We start from the raw sequence: 20,281 nt of genomic DNA on the forward strand, positions 1-20,281 counted from the left end.
TGAACCTATGGAATATTTTATGTTTTCCAAAGGTATCTTCAATTTCACCAGCTCTAACCACTATTGGGGCTTCAGTCTTTGCTTAGTGAGTTACTTGTCCATACATGTTTCCCTCTGTCCATCCTGCAGACAAACACAACAAACAGGGACCTGAAGACTTTCTTTACAGAATCTCAATCACTAATTTCACCCAGAAAATATTCTGATTACGCAGAGATTGTGCTTTAATGCCCCACAAATTACTGGCTGATCATTATACAGCAGGATGGAATTGCTTTCATTTTGTTGTGCTATATATGCCATGGGATTCCGCATCTAGGGATGCAGAAACTGTATGTCAAAAGTGGGGCTATATGGAAAGAACCAGACCAATAGTCACATCTAATCTAACATGTTTCTTCTCATGTGATTCCACCAGGGCAGGGTTGGGGGCCTCAGGCTTCAGTGGGTGGTGCAAACAGTGGTTCTCTATCCATCCCTGGAGACTCTTTCAAGTCCACACCCTCACTCGCTTTGCTTCAAACCCTCTGCAAGTGCTTTGGCCTGGCTGAAATGTATTCCTGAACATCAATATTATCTTTTGCTTGCCTGAATGGAGGATGAAGAGACGTGCATGCAGAAATCTCTGGAAGTTTTGCACAGCTGGAATTTTGCATGCACTGCGATGTTAAGAATTGCACATGTTGCTATGCTTACCTTTTACCTCCACCGCCCTCCATCATTGGCATGGCCTAGAAGGTTCCCCATGAGAGAGTGTGGCTCTCATGCTTTAAAAGAGTCCTCAACCCCATAATAGGATCACCAATTATTGTAGCATCCTCTGGTCCTGAATATAGTACGACATGATCGTGTTTATTTCTGTGCCATGGAAGGTTTCCACATCTGAATTTCTGCAGGAATCATGACTCCCATTTTTCACAAAACTCAAAATTGACCCTAAAATGGGACATGTTTACTGACTTGAGGTGGGAAATTTTGTCATATGTAGCCTCATCTCTTGCTATCTAGATGTTAGAGAAAAGTAGCACTGCTGTTTGGATTGCCAGAGATAGCAACCTATGGACTAAAGCTGCAATTTACTGCTCATTTACTCCACAGGAGGCCCTCAAAGCTCAAGAACACCATCTCTAGTCAGAGGGCTATGACCAAAGGATAATTATACCCCCAAAGAGGAGGGAGTGGGTAAGAATGTCTTAGTCTCCCAGGCCAATTAGGTTTAGCTTTGAACTCAATGGTGATTATGAGCCTAAAGTGTATCTAGATAACATTTCTGCTATTGACAGAAAGATAAAGTAAGTGGTGAATGAACCGACGTTGAATTATTAACGTCACATTAGAGAAAACAGGAGAGGGTAGAATCTCAGCATTTTCTCCTTGATGTGTTGCTGGCAGTCTAAAAGAAGGAGAGAGTAATAACTAGTTAGTCTAAGTGATGGCTTTCTACCAGACAGTAATAATATTGTCTGGCTTTTGTAGACTACTGCCACACTGTTCACATCTTGTGCCTGGAGAAGTTTATTTGTTCAGTTGCAACTGAAATAACTAGCAGAGGGGAAAACAACAGCATCCTCAACATAAAGAAGATATGCACTTTATTGGAATGAGGAAGTTCCCTGCCAACAAGCAAGGAGACTTCGGTCTTCTCTCACAGGAAGGCAGATTTTGAACAGCGCTTCAGTGTGCCATCTCTTCTTAACACAGGCTTCTGAAGAAATATCCTCCCACTGAGGCAAATAAAAGCACATGAAAACTTTAACACTGTTGGAGGGAGGGAGAATGAAAATATATACATTTCTCCACATAAACTGAAGGATGCTATAGAAATAGTGGTTGCTCAGTTTATGGGGCCCAGTAAAAAAATAGACTCTCCAAAAAATGTAGTTCCCATAATGGATTAGTATAAAGATTTATATATTAACACAGTACTTAATTAAGGAATTAGGATTCCTTTGATACAGGCTTAGCTAAATATTACCACAACCTGCTTTACAAGCAAAGACAATTATTTCCCATTTCAGTCACTACATTGGTGACTGCATATATTAGCAGTTTCAAATTTCACACACAGACACAAAGGTAACACACCACCATATATAGAGAGAAAGATGGGGGGAGGGAGAGGAAGAGGGAGAGAGAGAGAGAGAGAGAGAGAGAGAGAGAGAGAGAGAGAGAGAAGCTGAAGTAGTATGTGTCAAAGGGATTGACTCTCGCTTTCATGTTAGGAAAGAAAATAGTCATGCATGATGACTACTTAGAGGGTGTAGTTGGTTAGGTCATAATGTTAGCGCCTCAATGTTGGACTGGAAAATTTCTGTCTTGTTTGTTCTTCCTGAGACAGCCACTAATGAAACATCATTCACTGTCAGGCCATTTTTCTTTTCTTTAAATATAACCTGTCTAAGGAAAGTAGGTTTTTTATATTTTAGAAAATATAAGATTTCTAAACTTCATATAGATAAATGACCACAAATGTTGCAAAATTTGAGAGGTAGAAAGTCTGTCAACCCAACTATGACTGACAAGTTATTATGTCCAGGCCTTGATTCAAATCCACCCCAGCCATTTCCACTTAGAAGCCTGATCCAAAATTCATCCTCCTTTTCTCTCTTGCATAATTTAAACACCAACTGGACTACATGTACCAATGGTCAAAGGCCATAAAATGAACCTCAGTGTTAAATAGCTCTCAAGTCAAAACACCTCTAGCCAAAAATTAAGTTTCTTTCCCACTTCCCATCAGTTTCATTTGCAAAAAGGTTAGCAGATAGCCACTGATAAGCTCTGTAAAATGGCCCTTGCAAGTTGCAATTTTGCTGAGAGGTAGGCAGCAGTAACAACTCAGGCAAACATCCTAGGCTTTGTTTGGGCTGTCTTGAGAGTGGGGGCTGTGGAGTCCCACAGTTAGCCCTCAAAGCCCACAACTAGCAGAGTTAAAGGAAGAATAGGTAATCTTCCCAAAATTGTTTAGCTTCCCTCAGGTCCCTCAGTTGTTTTGCATGGCAGGACCCTCCCAATGTACCGTATTTTTCGCTCTATAACACGCACCCGACCATAACACACACGTAGTTTTTAGAGGAGGAAAATCCGTAGGCATGCCACCCGTAGGCATTCCCTCCATAATATGCACAGACATTTCCCCTTACTTTTTAGGAGGAAAAAAGTGAGTGTTATGGTGCAAAAAATACGGTACTTTAAATCAGTGTTGAGGAACCTGTGGCCCTCCACGTGTTGCTGAACTCCAGCTCTTGTCTTCCTTGACTATAAGTCATTCAGGTTGAAGCTGGTGGGAGCTGCAGTCTAACAACATCTGTACAACTGCACATTCCCTACCCTGTTTCAAATTCTGCTTTGGGAAAATTTGTTAGAAACTCTTGATTAGAAAAACAACAACACAAATAGCCTACACAGGGCTATTCTTCCAGATTATGTTAAGTGCAGGGTTAGAAAGCAGGCAGTATAAAGTATAACAAATCACATTTGTTTTCATTTTCTTCTGGGCACATACAATAAATCTTGAGTGCGCACATTTTGAGTGTTTATTTATACCAATAAAAAAGCACTGAAAAATTAACAAACACTCTTTGTAATTTTTCTTTTGAATCCCCTTCTGCAGTAAATCATAGCCAAATAAAATAACTCAAATCCAGATGAACTTCTTAGTCACATATTTTACAGCTCTGTGGAGCTGCAGCACTAACAACGTAATGAGTTATTTTGAGAAGGCCCTTTCTAAATGAACAAGCATTGTTTATTTGTCCTGTATCAGCACTTGGAAAGACTTGGAGGAGCTCAAGACCCCATCTATTTCCTTCAGAACAACAGTCCCTTAAAAAGGAATTGCGCAAATAGAATAAAACAAGATCCATCCTGAAGGTCTTTTACAGTCTAAACAAGGATGTTAGATGACGATGAATCAGCTCTCAAAAACTGCAGAAAAGAAAGAATGACACCCATTGCAGTTGCCTACAGCAGAAGCCATACCATTAGGTTTGCTGGCAGACCATTTCCATTTGCTGCCTCCTCTAAATAATTTTGTAGCATTAGGAATTGGAACCTTAGTTTGCTACTTTCCCTCCCCCCCCCCCTTTATCTTCCCCCATTCTTTTGTGTACAATGCCTAGATTGCAAGCATGAACCCAAGGACTTTCTTGTTTTTAACGGGTCTTATGTAAGCTGAAAAGCTGGGTAACAATGCTTTAAAGATATGAATAAACCAAGTAACTTGAAGCCACAAACCCAAAATACTTACTTTGGTGACTATATATGCAAGGCAGCATAATGCCATTGCATGAATTCATGTGGCAATGCAGCAGGGACTGCTCTCTAAAGGATGTCTGTATTTGCTGGGAAAGCAAGTCGTAGGGTTGAGCTGTAAATTAATTGTCAAAAGCGCAAAGGCCTCGAGAACAGATTTATATTTCTGTCCCAGTTCGCCTTCTGATGGCTTTTCTTAAGGAAGATTTAGACCAATATTGAGGTTAATAAATTGATTTGTGAGCCCTAGGTTACTGGCGACAAATTAAACAAGTTTATAATAGTCTTTTCTGTCACACCTAGCCATAATTACTTAGTGGAGCATACCAGGAAGCATTTAATAATGTAGAATAAAAAAAACATATTTTAAGGGAAATATTGCCTTAGGGTTGTGATGGCCAACTGCTCCCCCCCCTTCACCAGATGACTTTATTATTGGAAAAGAAGGAGTGTTGTTGTACTATTCCTTTTGCACCATTGAGACATTGGCAGTCTCTCATTAAATGCACTCAGTGTGAAGATACTTTGCAAGTGGTGCTGGGGCAGCTGAGTAAAAGATTAACATTTTCAGCTGAATATACAGCAGGGGTAGCCAACATGGCGCGCGCACGCACGCACACACACACAGATTTTGTTGGACCACAATTCCCATTATCTTCGGAAATTGGCTGTGCTGGGTGTGGCACTGGGAATTGTGGTTTAACTACATCTGGAGGGTACCACATTGGGTACCCTTGATATTTGATTCACATATAATAAAATCATAGAACTGTAGATTTGTGAGTGACCCCCAAGGGTCGCCGAGTCCAACCCCTTGCAATGCAGTAATAACCCCCTGCAATATCCTACTTTCTCTCTCCTTATCTGCTGTATAATTAAAAGCAACTCCAACCCTTCACCCAGCAAAGGAAATGTTCATCTTTCCACAGCACTATTGCCTGGGTTTTATTTGATCTCCCTATTACTTGGCAAATCCCTACAGGTTTCTCTCTGTGTTAAATGGCTGATTGTTAGTAGGTGCCTATAAAGTAGTAGTGTCTATAAAGCATCCACAGAACCCAGCCTTTTGCCTTTCTAATCCTGTCAATTAACAAGACACCACTATATGTTCCAGTTTTTGACTCTGAATTGCACATATATATATTCAATTAAAAAAATCTTTCCATCACCATCTAGATTAGAAAACCACTTTCATTTCCAAAACAATCAAAATTTCAATAAGAACAGTTACAAAACAAAATGGCAAATTTGGAAACCTTCAAATATACTACAAAAATTATATTATCAGGATTTGAACTTTGTAGCATGAGCTTCTCTCTAAGGTCTTCTGAAGCAGTATCATATGAATGATCATCTGTGTCACCTCTTTTACTGCTGCAGTAGAGTCTTTGGATTAATGTGCTCAATACATTTTCTGGCTACAGATACTGCTCTTCTCAGAAATGTGATCTATTGACTAGATGCCCACACATCTGATAAATCACTGTGGTCTAAATGCAGCTGGGGCTCTCCTCTTGTCTGGAAGGATACAAACTGGGAGAAAAATCTGTAAATGTATAGAAGACATAATACCCATACTCTTCTCACCTGCACTGATGAATGGCTTTTCAATGGTGTGTGTATGTAAATTAAATTAGGTCATTTTTATCTACTTGCATGCAGAGAAAATACTCCCATTTTTTATCATCATGTTCGGATTGCTTTCTTGCCATTACAGGAGTCTTAAAGAAAGGCTAAATCCAGCATTTAGCCACAGTCTCAAATATTAAAGATATTTGTATCCGATGTGAGTTTTACTACCAGCTATAGAAATCTTCACATGCATCACTTTCTAGGTCTCTCTAGCAGTTCTAGATCTGAGGCCCATCTTAAATTCCAAAAGTAATCCCTGCTCTAGAAAAATCTCTAAATGGACTGTGCAGTTCTGCATTATTTTCATGTATTTGAAGTGGCAACTTCCTTGCACCTTTAGCCACTTTCATTACTTTGCTTCCTCTCTAGGACCTCAAAATAATATAGCATAATCTTCATCTGGATCTATTCCCTAACAGAGAGCCAGACTTGACAAATGAGGGTGGTGGGGAGTCCAACTTTTTTGAAAGTTGAAATTCAGTATAACCTTCACAATGACCCTCTTAATTATAGATGCCAATCTGTGTAGTGTACAACATTGCAACTAGCAAGACATATTTATTAATTTATTATATTTATTCATCACTTTTGAGTGCAGGTATTAGCATACCATAGCAAAACAGCCCCCCCATCCCCTATGTGTGTGAACTTGGACCTTTCAAAACATGGCGGTAAACTCCCCAAACTCAATGACAGAGGCTGTTAAGCAAGTATAAGGAATAGATAGTGTGCATCTACTTCTTCAGACTATCTATCTATCTATCTATCTATCTATCATCTATCTATCTATCTATCTATCTATCATCTATCTATCTATCATCTATCTATCTATCTATCTATCTATCTATCTATCATCTATCTATCTATCTATAGATTGTCTGAAGAAGTGTGCATGCACACGAAAGCTTATAACAAGAACAAACTTAGCTGGTCTCTAAGGTGCTACTGGACAATTTAATTTTTTTATATCTATATTTCAACTGTGTCAGACCAACACGCCTACCTACCTGAATAAGGAATTTTAGCTAAGAATGGTACATGCTTAGCAGCAAGAACAAGCTCCAGAAATCAAGATTCCAAAGTGCATCTGGAAGGCTAGAGGTTCATAAGCAAACAGTAGGTACAAAGATGGCCCACAAGTTGACATACCCCTCACACCAAGCTTTGAATGATGAGGCAGGGCAAGCTCACTATGGCACTCTCCAGCCCTAAGGGCCTACTGCATGTGCACACGTGTGCTCTTTCTGGGCAGGTGCATCGTATCTACGAAGGTGGTTCTTGGTTCCAAGACTGTGTCCTGCCCCTCTGCCTCCAGCTCTGCTGCCACCTCCTTCAAACTATGATCTGGAAACCAAGCCAGTATGTTTTAACTAAGCCAAACTGTATAAATATTAAATTTAGTCTGTGGTTATTTAACTTTACTATTAACTGAAGATTTATCCACTGATTTTATGTTTCACTGCCATACACTGAAAAAAATGCATACATTAGTACCCAAAACTATGACACCCCTGCTGAACATTGTCTCTTTCAGAGCAGAATCTATTTATGGCCACAATCTAGTGCACAGTGAAAGCCTGTCCCACTGTATATCTTCTCACTCTGTGCAGTGTGAAGTTGCTGTTCCAAAACGCTGCAGCCTAGCTTTTGAACAGGGTGCCTTGTAACGAGCATATTATCCTGGCTGTTGCCATCGTTAAGTTACGTTGTTTGTTCTGGCCTGTAAAATCTTTAAAGAATCTGCCATCAGAGTGCCTTCAGAATTGTCTTGCCTCCCTATATATACTCAGGCTGTCTGAGAAAGCTCTCTGGTTGCTGCAGCCTCATGAGATTGAATTGAAGCTACAAGTAGCCCTTTTGATACTGTAGCCCTTTAGGAATTTTGTTCCCAATGAATCATAGCAGAACGACTTGTCTTTTAGAGTTTAGACAGGTGGTTAAATTGCAGACCATGGATACTGGTATGTCTCAGACCCAAATTCCCAAAGAGATTATAACGACAGGTTGATTTTGAATTCAACTAAGAAGGGAACTCATCCATGCAGTTCTGTTATGGATTCCTGCATACGGAGAATTCCCATAGGCTCAGCAGATTTTGTGATGAAAGTTTTTTGAAGGCAAATCAGTTAATTTAAAAATGCTTCCATCTGCCAGATCTAAAATCACAGTCAAATCAGTTTAGCTGGGCTACTTGATAAATTATGGTATACTGGATGCTTAATATCACACTATTTAATAGATCATTGATGGCCAACTTGTGGGACTCCAGCTTCCATCATCCCTGACACTGGCCATGTTGACTGAGGATGATGGGAGTTGCAGTCATCATTCCTGCTACATATATAACCATTTTATGGGGGGGGGTGTACCTATCTATCTGAGTGGAAAAGAAATCACAGAAAATGGTTTGAAAATGTCAAAACATTAACTGCCATATCAACATTGTGTAAAGTTCATTTTCAATTTATTTTAAAATTATAAAATAGTGTTGTCTTCAAAGTAAGAACAGCCTGCAGCAGTTTTCTAACATATCCCTCCTAACAATTTAGCTCCACATCCTTTGCACACTAAAAATAAACCTTTGAGGCCCAATAAAAAATGTTTGGCAAAATCTAGCTCTATAATAAAGCACACCAGGCTATATATTAAACTTTCATTGGATTTCAGCCACTATTTTTGAGATTACATAATCAAGATAAGGATATAAATGGCTACTAGCCCCAATGGCTACATTTTGCTTCTAATTCCAGAGGCAGAATGCCTATAAATACTAGTTGCTGGGAATTACAAATGGGTAGAGTGTTGCTATGCTCATGGCCAGCTTACAGGCTTTCCGCAGGAAGCAAGCAGCTACACAGACTGGATCAGCTTTGTCATTTGATGCTCAAGTTAGAAGTGCCTTTTCATGGCTTTATTAAGATCTGATTTAATGGGTTTACAATGGAAAGAGAGGCTATCTGAAAAGGTATCTGGAAGACACAATACATTTTCCTGAACATAATTTCCAGTATTGTTGTAGGACAACGGTGGAAACTGATATACATTGTTTTAATTTAGACCCACACCATTACCCAGCCTCATGGGACTACGAGTCTGGGAGAAAACAAGTATTGATAAATGACAACAGAGCTAACTTAATCAACTTTTATTCTTAAATTGTATTTAATCCAATCTCCAGAGGACTGGCTATGGTGATGTAAGAGAAACATTCAGCTGACCTAATGGGACTTCCCTTTTCTTATTGTTTCACCTGCAGCCCCCCATGAACACTCAAAATCTCCTCCAGTGAATTGGGGAAACTTCCTGAGCAGAAATCCGGGGGGGGGGGGGAGCAGGGAATAGAGGAGAAGGTTAAGTCCAGTCATGAGACATTGGATGACACCTTTAAGCTTGATTTAATCCAATCATTACTTTATACATCTCATTCATCAATAATATACTGGTGATTTCTAAAATTACAATAACTTCACCATACTTAATTGTGTCTGTCAAACCATAGCAGGCTCAAGATAAGAATAACCAATATTTCCAGACCAAAGCACTCCATTCCCCTATATGCCATAATGGAAAATGGAGGTAAAATGATTATTTTTCCATTCTAACTCTAGTGCTCCAATCAAAAAAGTTACTTCCAGCTTCTACTTATGTTTGAGCCAATGCCTAAAATATTTAAGAGAAGTGAGAACCCTTTAACAGTGGGTGGATTTCAGCAAGTGTCATCTGATCCAAGGTTGACACATGATTCCTAGGGTAGCAATAACATTGTGTATTTCAAATTTCAGGGTAGTAGTTTGTCTAGGGCAGAGACACAGAATAGGAAATTCTCAAGGCACTTTATCTTCAAAATAAAGTGTTACCAACACCAGGTGTCCCCATTTACTGAGATACAGCTTATTAAATTCAGCACAGGAATGTTTGCAACAGTTGCTGCTCAACTTTTTCAAGAACTTATTTTTTCCCCCTTTCAAAATTAAATATAGCTCACCTACCTAGGGGAGCACCAAACTGACTACTCCGCTAAAAACAATGATGCTCAGATAGTTCATGAGTTGCTTTAATTTTGTGACTTGCAGAATCACAAGTGCCTTGTGCTTTTGATTCCCCACAATTAGAGTGAACGTTGGAAGTGGAACTTGTGGCGAGATCCGTGAACTCCAGGGGGAAGGAAAGGCACAGAGGCTGCTGTGAGCTACACAATTAAAGTGACCCATGAAAAGGCTCAACATCTGTAACATCACAGCTGTTGAGATTTCTCCTGCTAACAAGCAATGGAACTGTAAAGGCAGCTTGTACAAAACCACTGCTCTTCTATTTATAAGACCACCTCTGACACTGGGTTCTCATGCAACTTTAGAGATGAGTTGGAGATACAGCAACACTGTTTCTTCTTGGGCCACCTACTAATGTGAGAAAACAGATTCCTATTCCGCAGCTCAGGGGTGGAGAACCTTTTTGGTTCAGCAAGGCCACATTTCCCCACACTGAGGGCCAACTTTGAGAGGTGGGCAGGACCACACACCTGTCAGCCATATGACATCATGATCTCATTGAGTGATTGGTGAGTGGCTTGTCCCATCAGTGTAGGTCCAATGGAGTGGGTGGGGAGATAGAGACTAATCATAATTAAACGGTGCATCAGCTGACAAGCAGAGAGTTCAACCCTGCTTCCTGCAGGGACTTCCTGGTCCTGAATGGGGTAACTGTGCCCCTGAAAGACCAAGTGCACAGCCTGGGAGTCATTTTGGACTCACAGCTGTGCATGGAGGTGCAGGTCAATTCTGTGTCCAGGGCGGCTGTCTACCAGCTCCACCTGGTACGTAGGCTGAGACCCTATCTGCCTGCGGACTGTCTCGCCAGAGTGGTGCATGCTCTGGTTATCTCCCGCTTGGACTACTGCAATGCGCTCTACGTGGGGCTACCTTTGAAGGTGACCCGGAAACTACAAATAACCCAGAATGCAGCAGCCACACTGGTGACTGGGAGCAGCCGCCGAGACCATATATTGGTCTTGAAAGACCTACATTGGCTCCGAGCACAATTCAAAGTGTTGCTGCTGACCTTTACAGCCCTAAACGGCCTTGGCCCAGTATATCTAAAGGAGCGTCTCCACCCCCATCGTTCAGCCTGGACACTGAGATCCTGCACCGAGGGCCTTCTGGCGGTTCCCTCCCTGAAAGAAGTAAGGTTACAGGGAACCAGGCAGAGGGCCTTCTTGGTAGTGGAGCCTGCCCTGTGGAACGCCCTCCCATCAGATGTCAAGGCAATAAGCAACTATCCTACTTTTAAAAGACATCTGCAGGCAGCCCTATTTAGGGAAGTTTTTAATGTTTAATGCTGCATTATGTTTTAAATATTTGATTGGGAGCTGCCCAGAGTGGCTGGGGAAGGCCAACTAGATGGACAGGGTATAAATAACTTTATTATTTATTTATTTATTTATTTATTTATTTATTTATTTTCAGGTGTGCCAATGATTTCTCCACAGGCAACTCGTTTGCACACCCAAACTAAGCAGGACTGAACTCCCAACAAATTAGCTGGTGCGTGGGGCTTTAAATTCTGCTTTCTGCAGGGATTACTGTATGGCCAGATGATCCAGCCATGTACCAGCTCCATATCTGACATCACATCTGATATCAGGTGTGGGGCAGGTGGGTATCATCTGAGGGAAATGGGCTAGAAGGCTAAATGTGGGGGAATGGAACTGGCAGTCCATCCAAATTTGACCCAAGGGTTAGAGGTTCTCCACTCCAGCTGTAGCTCTTTCCCACACCAGCATTAAGGTTGCTCAGAGTTGCTAGTCTTCCTGCAGGTCTAGTGCTTTTCACATGATACCACTGTTGCAGGATGGAGCACTGCTGCTTGTGATCTCATGTATCCCAGCCTGAATTGTATGTTTGTCAGGATTTCATCAATCTCAGGAGATGGTAAATAAAAACCAATAGGCTAGCTTGACAAAGAAATAGACTGGGGTAGAAGAATGTTCTCTGACACATGCAATTCCTAGGTTTGATCACCTTTTTAAAGTTTATTTATTTAAATGCTTAAAGAATAAATTAAACTTTTCCTCCTTTCCCCCCCATGCAACTCCCTTTTCTGACAAGGAACTCTGAAATAACATTTTAATTGTTTTGGCTATGATCTTCTTATGAAAAGCTACTTAAGTAAACCAATAGGTCGTTCCGGAGCTATTAGTAACTGCTTTTCTGGGGCTACAGATGACCACAGCAGGGACGAGAAGGAAGTGAAACTCCATTCCACAAGAAATCCTCTCAATTCAAGTCATTGTGAATTAGGGTGGGGGTGGGGAGTGTGACTGGTTTGCTAATGTCGCCTTGCAAGTTCATAGCACAGCTTGCATATAAACCTCCAGCTACTTGGCCCACAGCATATACTCTTAGCTACAGCCATGCACCAATTCTCATAGGGTGGGGAAAATCCCCTGTAACAGAATAAAGGTGCCACTTCCCTTTGAGAAATTACTACTGGTTGAATTCTTAGCTGAACTCTAAAGCCAGCACAGGTGATCTAAACATATGGGTTGCAGAAAGAAAAAAGCACATTCTAAAATTAGGTTTTAGCAGTACCGTATCACAGTAAATCGAGAATAGAGTCTAGAACAAACAATACCTGCACACTTGGTCCGGGTGATAAGCGGTGGACCTGGTTGACCAGTGCCACCTTCTCCAGGTCTGGTTAGAAGAACACGAATTTCATACTCTGTGTCTGGGTCCAAATGCCATAGCTTGTAAGTTGGTGCATTTACAGCATGGGTTTCTGTCCAGGTCCCAGTTGTCATATGGTATTCCACTTCTTTTAGGATAATCGGCCCATCTCCAATAATGGAATTCGCATTCAACTGAATCAGCAAGTAAGTTGGTCCAACTCCAAGCAGTTGTGGGGGTGCTATTGGTCGAGGTGGCTCTGTAAGACACAATTATAAGAGCTGAGTCAGAAAGATAAATATTGGCATAAGGCCTGGATCTTAAATGAGTAAACAACAGCAATGTAAGGAAGTATGTGAATATTTAACACACACAACTAACAATATCAGCTGATAAAAAACATGAAACGCCGGAATATATTTCAATACTTCTGTTAAATTGCCTTTAGTATTAGGGGACCAACAGAGAGAATAAACTATAACAATGGAGATTCTGCCTACAGTAGCATTGCCTAGGAGTGATTTACTTCAGGAAGCAATTAAAAGCAACACACACTTTCCTGAATAAAATGAATCCACTAATAAACACACAGGCTTCATTTTCATTCCAGATGGCTCATATTTTGGCTAATTTGTTTCAGTTAATTAGGCATCAATGCTAAATTCAAGGCACATGGGGGTTTCACAATCAGCAGTATTGCAACGCAGCAAATCCAAAAAGCTGGATAGACAACTAGAAAAATATCTAACCTAAATAATCTATTAGGATATCCCACATGTGTTTAATCTCTTGAAAGAAACGCTAGGGAACATTAAATAACTCCTTCCTTCTGTGTCTACTGTATGAACAACTGGATGTAAGCCCCACAGGAAATTCATCTACTGCATCAAAGTCCAGAAGGCTGATCTTATTGTATTTTATATTGTAAGCTAGTTTGATATATTTTGTGAAAAGTGGAGAAGATAAATAGTATATCTATATAAAAAACATCAACAAACCAATAACCCTATGTTTCCAGGTACTTATTGTATAAAGGGTCATCTCCAGGTGAAGATGGGGGAGAAATGTGCACTTTCTGGAACAATATGCAAAATGAAAAGCAACCATTCTTCAAAATTCTTTTGTGAATTTTGCAATGTAGTGTCTTGTACCAAAGAAAATAACATATAAAAATGCATTATACTGGGGGTTATTGGATGCAAAAATAGCGCTTAGATGCTGATGCGTTTTAATGAGGATATTTTACAAAACATTTGCAAAAATATGGATAACTGAATTTAAGATAGGAAAAATGAGAAAAAGTGAAATTTACCAATCATTCCATTCCCTTCTCCAGGACTCTGTGATCTCCTAATGATTGGCTAATATTGTTGGAATGGTTTTATTTGCTTATCATTTGAATAGATCTTTCAGAATCATAATTAAAAACACCTACCATTCAGCTTTCATCTACTGAATAAAAAGCAATTGTGTTGTGTCATAACTTTGGACAAACATATTTGGACAAATAAACAAGCTGAACAATAAGCACAGTCTTTCTCAGGAAGAAGCATTTTTCCAGCTCTAGATAGAATGGCTACCACCTGCTCTTCTTTAGTTATTTTTTCTCCCGACAGGGTTGGCAAAGAGGATACAACTGAGGGAGCCAATGCCCCACTTTGCCCTTGCCCCTCTCCAGCTCTATGTGAGCAATGCAAGGAAGCAATATTGGAATACTGTTGTAGAGGGTAGAGGACTCCCAGTCTTATCTGTTCCAACCAAAAGTGGGTGTTACACTAGAAAAGGGAAACCCACCAACTCTGGTTGCTTCTTCCATACTCTGGGGTCCTTCAGTCCTATCTAAGGCACAATTAAAACAGTAGTTCCATACAACACTTAATACAGTGCTATACAGCCATTGTTTTCCTCACACCCATGATCTTTCTATAATGTTTACTCATAAATAAATCCTGGTAAGCAACCATCCCCTGCCACTTGATTCAATACCTTCCCCTTTGCAGGCTTTTCCTCTTTCTTATCATTTCTTGCTCAGCAGGTGTACATCAGAGTGGGGAACCTACATCGCATTGTTGTCATGGGGATTAAATGAGGAAGGGGAGAACCATGTATAGGCCACATTGAGCTCCATGAAGATAAAAGGTGGAATGTAAATGCAATGCAATGAATGAATGAATGCTGCAGCAACAAGTCTTAGTGGATCTTGGCATGCCCACCAGCCTAGGTGCTACTGTCCTGGCCTGTTGGCCACTGATGCTCTCTGGGAACACCCTGGGGTGCAGGGCTCTGGACTTTGGCCTGACGGTCCAGCTCTAGCTACGACACTGTGTGGTATGTCCACATTTTACTCTTATCTCCTATCATGCAATACTTTGCAAAAATATAGTTTCAGAAATTGAATTGGGATTTGCTGAGATAATCCGCTAGAGTTTGTTAATCAACCTTGTGAGTCATAGCAATGGGATAGCAAGCTAAAAGATGAGCCCCTTCTGTCTCCTTAAATTAAGAGTTGCTAGAGGCTATATACCTATAAAGCTGTCATGGAATATACGTATGAAAACGGTGCGATATAAACCCAATGTCTAACAGCTTCAGACTTTGCCCACTAACTTCTGTTTAAAGATGCAAAAAGTTTCAGGTTACTTGCAATAGGAAAGTAAACTCTGTAATTTTGAAATTATAATTGGGGAATATTTGATAGCTCGGGTTGTAGAATAAGGAATGAGAACCATTAATAGGAAACTTAATTAGGTAACATCAGAAAAGTTTATCTGGTATATTGGGACTGCATGCTTCAGTTGTCATTTAGTGTACTTTTGGGATTCTTAGTTACACCACACCTCTGGCTCTGATAGAGTATTGTGTTATGAAGAATATTAATAATACTGCTCAACAATTACTGGTTCATTTAATAACTGATTAAAATTCATGCATAATTTACTGAAACATGCAGAGACTTTATAAACATCTCCTTGTCTTCAAGAGCCTAAAACCAAAATGTATATGCTAATATAAAAATATTCTTTGTGCCTCCAACCTAAGAAAAATGTATTATGCAGTGATATATTATCCTTATGAATGCATAGTTTAATCCACAACAAGCATGCTGTTAATTGAAGTATATTTTTCTAAACATAATATCCTGGTCTTTGAAGTCAGAGGTTGAGGGCATCCCCAATTAGGAATCAGTGGGAAAAATGCCTAAAGTGAGACACTGTATCAGTTATAAAACTCCTCTCGAGAATCAGATGTTGCCTGCATTTTTAACTCTATTTCAAGATAAAATTCCACACTAGCAGAGCTGGTGGAATAGTATTCTGCACAGTTTAGTGTTTGTTCTTAATGTGATTGACCTTCATAAGCTTGACATTTAACATCTTAATTTCACAGCAAATGAACTGTCATCATGAATGCTAGCTTCATCATTGAGATTAGATTCAGTTGGAGGTCCAAATTAGCTTTAAATATACATTGTGCATTGGAGGGGGAAATCTTATGAAGAATTAGTTTGTTTTGAATTTAGGTTCATAGAATCTGGGGATTCCTTCTACTAGGAAAACTGCATCACAATTTATCTCCTGTGATGATTTTTTTTTTTTTAAGTTTGCTTCCACACTGTTTAATCAGGAACCAAAAGTGGGGCAGCTAGTGCTGGCATTGACACTGGTATGTGAGCATCTACTGGGGCTGATACTGGCATGTAGCAACCTTTATTCTTTTAATAAACAAATATGTTCATGGTGCAGCTAGCATGTACAAAGTTCAAGATGAGGACCTTTGTTCGTTTTTACTGTTAAACTATTATATGTATTTTCACAACCAAATGGTGTTTATTCCGTAGTTAATGTGGTTAGCATCAGAAGTAAATGTCAGTTACAAGCTTGTGGAAACACTGGGATCATGTACTGGGGGGGATAAAACTCCACTTGTATATAAAATGACAGCAAAGAGACATATGGCACCTTAAAGGCAGCCTGGAATTGACCAGCACGTTGAGTCCTGTACCCCCAAAAAAGGACATTTGAGATCACCGTACTATGGAAGACATGAAGTAGCCAACACTAATTCTGTATCACATTTTGCAAGCAGTACCATCAATTTAGAAATAAAGTATACTCAGGTGTCATAGCAATCTGGAAAGAAAATATGTGGGGTGGAGGGCAATAGGGCAGGGGCAGAGCTAGCTCACTCACCCCACTTTTCACACTCCCCGTCCATGGTTGGATGGGGCTAATGGTGAAGGTGGGAGATCTGCTACAGTCGTCTCTGGATTATGAATCCTATTCAAAACACAAGCATACAGTCACAATCACAAATACTGTGTGTCTCTGTCTGTAAATGCAGAGAGAGACTGAGATCCTAGTCAATCTAAGGAGGTCCACAGAAAACTGACAGAAAGGGTCCCCAGGATGCAGCACTACTGAAAGAGAGATAGGATTGAACTGGGCTTTCTCCAAACACACACTGGTTTAAGCTCTTTCCTACCAGATCACATTCCTTATTGATGTAAGGACTGTATGCTATTGACCAGGGCAGTTAATCAACAGCCAGCCTGTTCATTTTGAAGTCACTGAGCTCCCTTGTGATCCCAGGAGCTCAGCACAAAGATAAAAAATTAGGGCAACATGGATTTCCGTCCTTTGCTCCTGACACCCCACTGGGCATTCTATTGGGAAATCCCCTTCACAAACCACTCCAAAAATTAAGTTCCCAAATCAGCACCCTGCCTAAAATGGTAATAGAAAAAGTGCCATGTGCTATAGTCTACTAGAGAATAAGGCCTTGTTCTTGTTTTAACATCAACCAAGTGTTTCCCTTTAATGGTGGACAACCACTTTATGGGATTTGTTAACTCCATTCATCCAGAGATTTTTCAACAATTTCTCCAGAGAACCAACAAGACTTTGTGACTCTTTTCATTTCTATTATGATTTGTATTATGCAGTACAGGCTTTCATTCAGACGCAAAGGAGAATGCTACCAAGCATGTACAGACATTCTCAATAGCCTGTTCTTTGATTTGTTGATAACAACATATTGTGCAAGCCACGTGGATGCAGACGGCAAAAAGCAGAGCCTTTGCAGCACACAAAATCATTCCGCCTGGAAACAGAAAGCATAAGAAGAGCCCAGCTGGGGTGGGGTTTGTTTCTAAATTACCTGTTTTATGTTTTATTCTGCCAATTTTTATGTTAAAATTCAATAAAGATCTATACGATTAAAAAAGAAGAGTCCTCTTAGATCTGGTCAAAGGCCTATCTAGTCCAACATCTTGTTCTTATAGTGACCAATCGGATGCCAAGCCCACAAACAGGACCTGCGCACAACAGCATTCTCCTCACACTACTTTTGTTCAGCCATACTGAGATTAGCAGCCCCTCAGCCCTGCCTCTTCTCAACTGCTTAGTAGTGTCTCCTCTGCATTTGCCCCCTGCCATGTTAATTAAATGTTTCACAACTAGGTGTCTGAGGCAGAAGATGCATAGATTCTGTCTCCCAACTGAAGGACACTTAGGAAACTTTCCTCACTTACAGGTGATGACAAATATGACCAGGGGGAGGAAGGTGTGGACACAAGGGGCCTGATAGATAAGAGTGGTATAACTGTTTAACAGCTGAATCATGAAAGCAGACTTGCAGTGTCTGTGTTTACATCAGTGCTCAGTCATAGACTGTGACCTATGAAAATCCAGCACAGCCCCCAGAAACCCCAAGACTTTGATCACATCTTTTTGGAACTGATTCCATGTGCAAGTTAAGTACAAGGCATGATACCAAAACTGGGCAAGAAGCCAGAGATAACAATGAACAAGTATTGGCTGCATTTACATGAAACACTAAACCAACATTTGGCACTCTGTGGATTAGATGCAAAGATCAAAGATCTGGTCTCACCCATTCCTTCTTTTCCTTGCACAGCCAGGAGGCAAACCTCTATAGAAATTAGTTTTACTTGTTACAAAGCCAGGAATATTGGGTTACACTAAACTGCGGTTAGTTAAACAAGCCAGCATATAACTTATGGCTTGAAGTTGGCTTGGTTTTGAAACTGATCAGATTTGCTGTAAGCCAGGATTCCTGGTTTGCATGACAATGACAAGCCAGAATTCTTTGCAAATTCTCCTCCTCTTTCCAGCCACACAGGAAGAGGAGAGATGTGTTCATCAACTTAGTGTTAAGTCATGACTTGGAATTATTATCATTTTTAAATGTATTACCCACTCTTCACCAGCAGGTCTTACACATCTCAGGTAGAGGAATTTAGGACTGCAACCTCTGGGACTTCTAACAGTTCCCAGCAACAATCAAAATTCAGCACTCTGAGTCAGTTGTGGTTTTTTGTTTTCCTTAGGTTTGTACATCCTATTGACTTTTTGAAGTTGTATTCTCAAAAATTTATAAACTTTTAAAAAAAAATCAGAGAAGGGTGTGTGTGTGTTTACCATAGTTCAGTGCAGTCATGGAAGCTCCCACTTAATATGCCAACTTTATGTATAACATACAAAAGTCATACACAACTGTATAGCTGGGAGCATTTAATCTTAGTGACTCAGTGTCTCCTGACTGCCTGGCATGCTGAACTACGAAGAATGATTTTGCAGTGGAAACTGCTAACTCCTGCATATTGAATTTCACAACCTGCGCATCACCGTGGCATTTTATTCACCTCAATTTGAAACATCACTGCAATCATTTTACAATCTGTCCTTATATAATAAAAAAGGATCAGTCCTTTAGCACTAGGCACTGTCAGCAGAAGTTAAAAGCAGGATTCGCTTCGTGTCCATTGCACATGTGACCTTCTTATTTAAATAAAGCAGTCATTCACTTCAGCTTAAGTGCAAAACACACACACTAAGAATTGAAGAATTCTGGGGCCGGGTGTTTGTTTTTGAGTTCACAGTCCTTCCAAGCAACCCTGTCGCCACCACTTCTGGTTACCTCCCCCAGATTTGTAGTATACCGTAATTTGAGGGTAATTTGATGATAATTTGAGAGGGGTCCTTTTGTTGCTGCCATTATTAAACAATTGAGAGTCAGGAGTCATTGCAATCTACTCTCTACCACACAACAATCAAGGTGTGTGTGCGCACGCGCACACACAGGCCAGTGTTGTGGGGAGCCAGAGGTAAGGTGAGGTCACAGACAAAGAATGGGTGGAGCAAAAGTTGCAACTCTTGCCTTTGCCACAGCCAATTTAAACCAGCAGTTTCTATACATGCACATCTCCAACCTTCGTCCAGAAAAGCAAGAGGCATTAACACAGTTCAGGAATACATCCCAGCTAAGCAGAAGCACTTAAAGAGGTTGTGGAGCAGGGTCAGGGCTAGAACCAACTTGTGCCACTCCAATGGGTGAAGGCATTTCTAACGCAGTCTCAGACTACTGTAACTGTTGAAGTGTCTCCATAATAATGAAGCCTAAAGATCTGGCAATAAACCAGGGTGACAGAGCTAGAATGATTTTCATTTGTCTTGCAACCAAATTTCCAACTTCAAAGAAGCAAGCTTATTTATATTATAATATTTCACCATCAAAATTATTTCTCCTTCTTCTTTAGCAGAATGTGATCAACCTGATTTGACACCAAACCAAAGCAAACTAAGGCAAACATCCTCTGCATTACAGGGGTCAGTATTTTCTCTCTGTTTTCACAGTTTCAATATCTGGCCTCAAACAATCCGTATTATGCTCTCTGAACGGTTCGGGAATATTTGGATATGCACTTAAAA

General features: G+C 40.4%; 1 protein-coding gene across 19 annotated transcripts in view; it reads right to left on the reverse strand.

The window, feature by feature from the left end:
• The window catches only part of PTPRK (protein tyrosine phosphatase receptor type K), a 328,240-nt gene that overhangs the window by 121,474 nt on the left and 186,485 nt on the right, over positions 1–20,281 (reverse strand). For all 19 annotated transcript variants that reach the window (XM_083731041.1, XM_083731039.1, XM_083731036.1 and 16 more), the window contains exon 7: positions 12,517–12,810. In XM_083731041.1, coding sequence (XP_083587167.1) covers positions 12,517–12,810 — 294 coding nt within the window. The remainder of the gene's footprint in view (positions 1–12,516; positions 12,811–20,281) is intronic.

The sequence above is a fragment of the Podarcis gaigeae genome (genome assembly GCF_964106915.1).
Source record: "Podarcis gaigeae genome assembly, chromosome: 3".
Taxonomy (NCBI): domain Eukaryota; kingdom Metazoa; phylum Chordata; class Lepidosauria; order Squamata; family Lacertidae; genus Podarcis; species Podarcis gaigeae.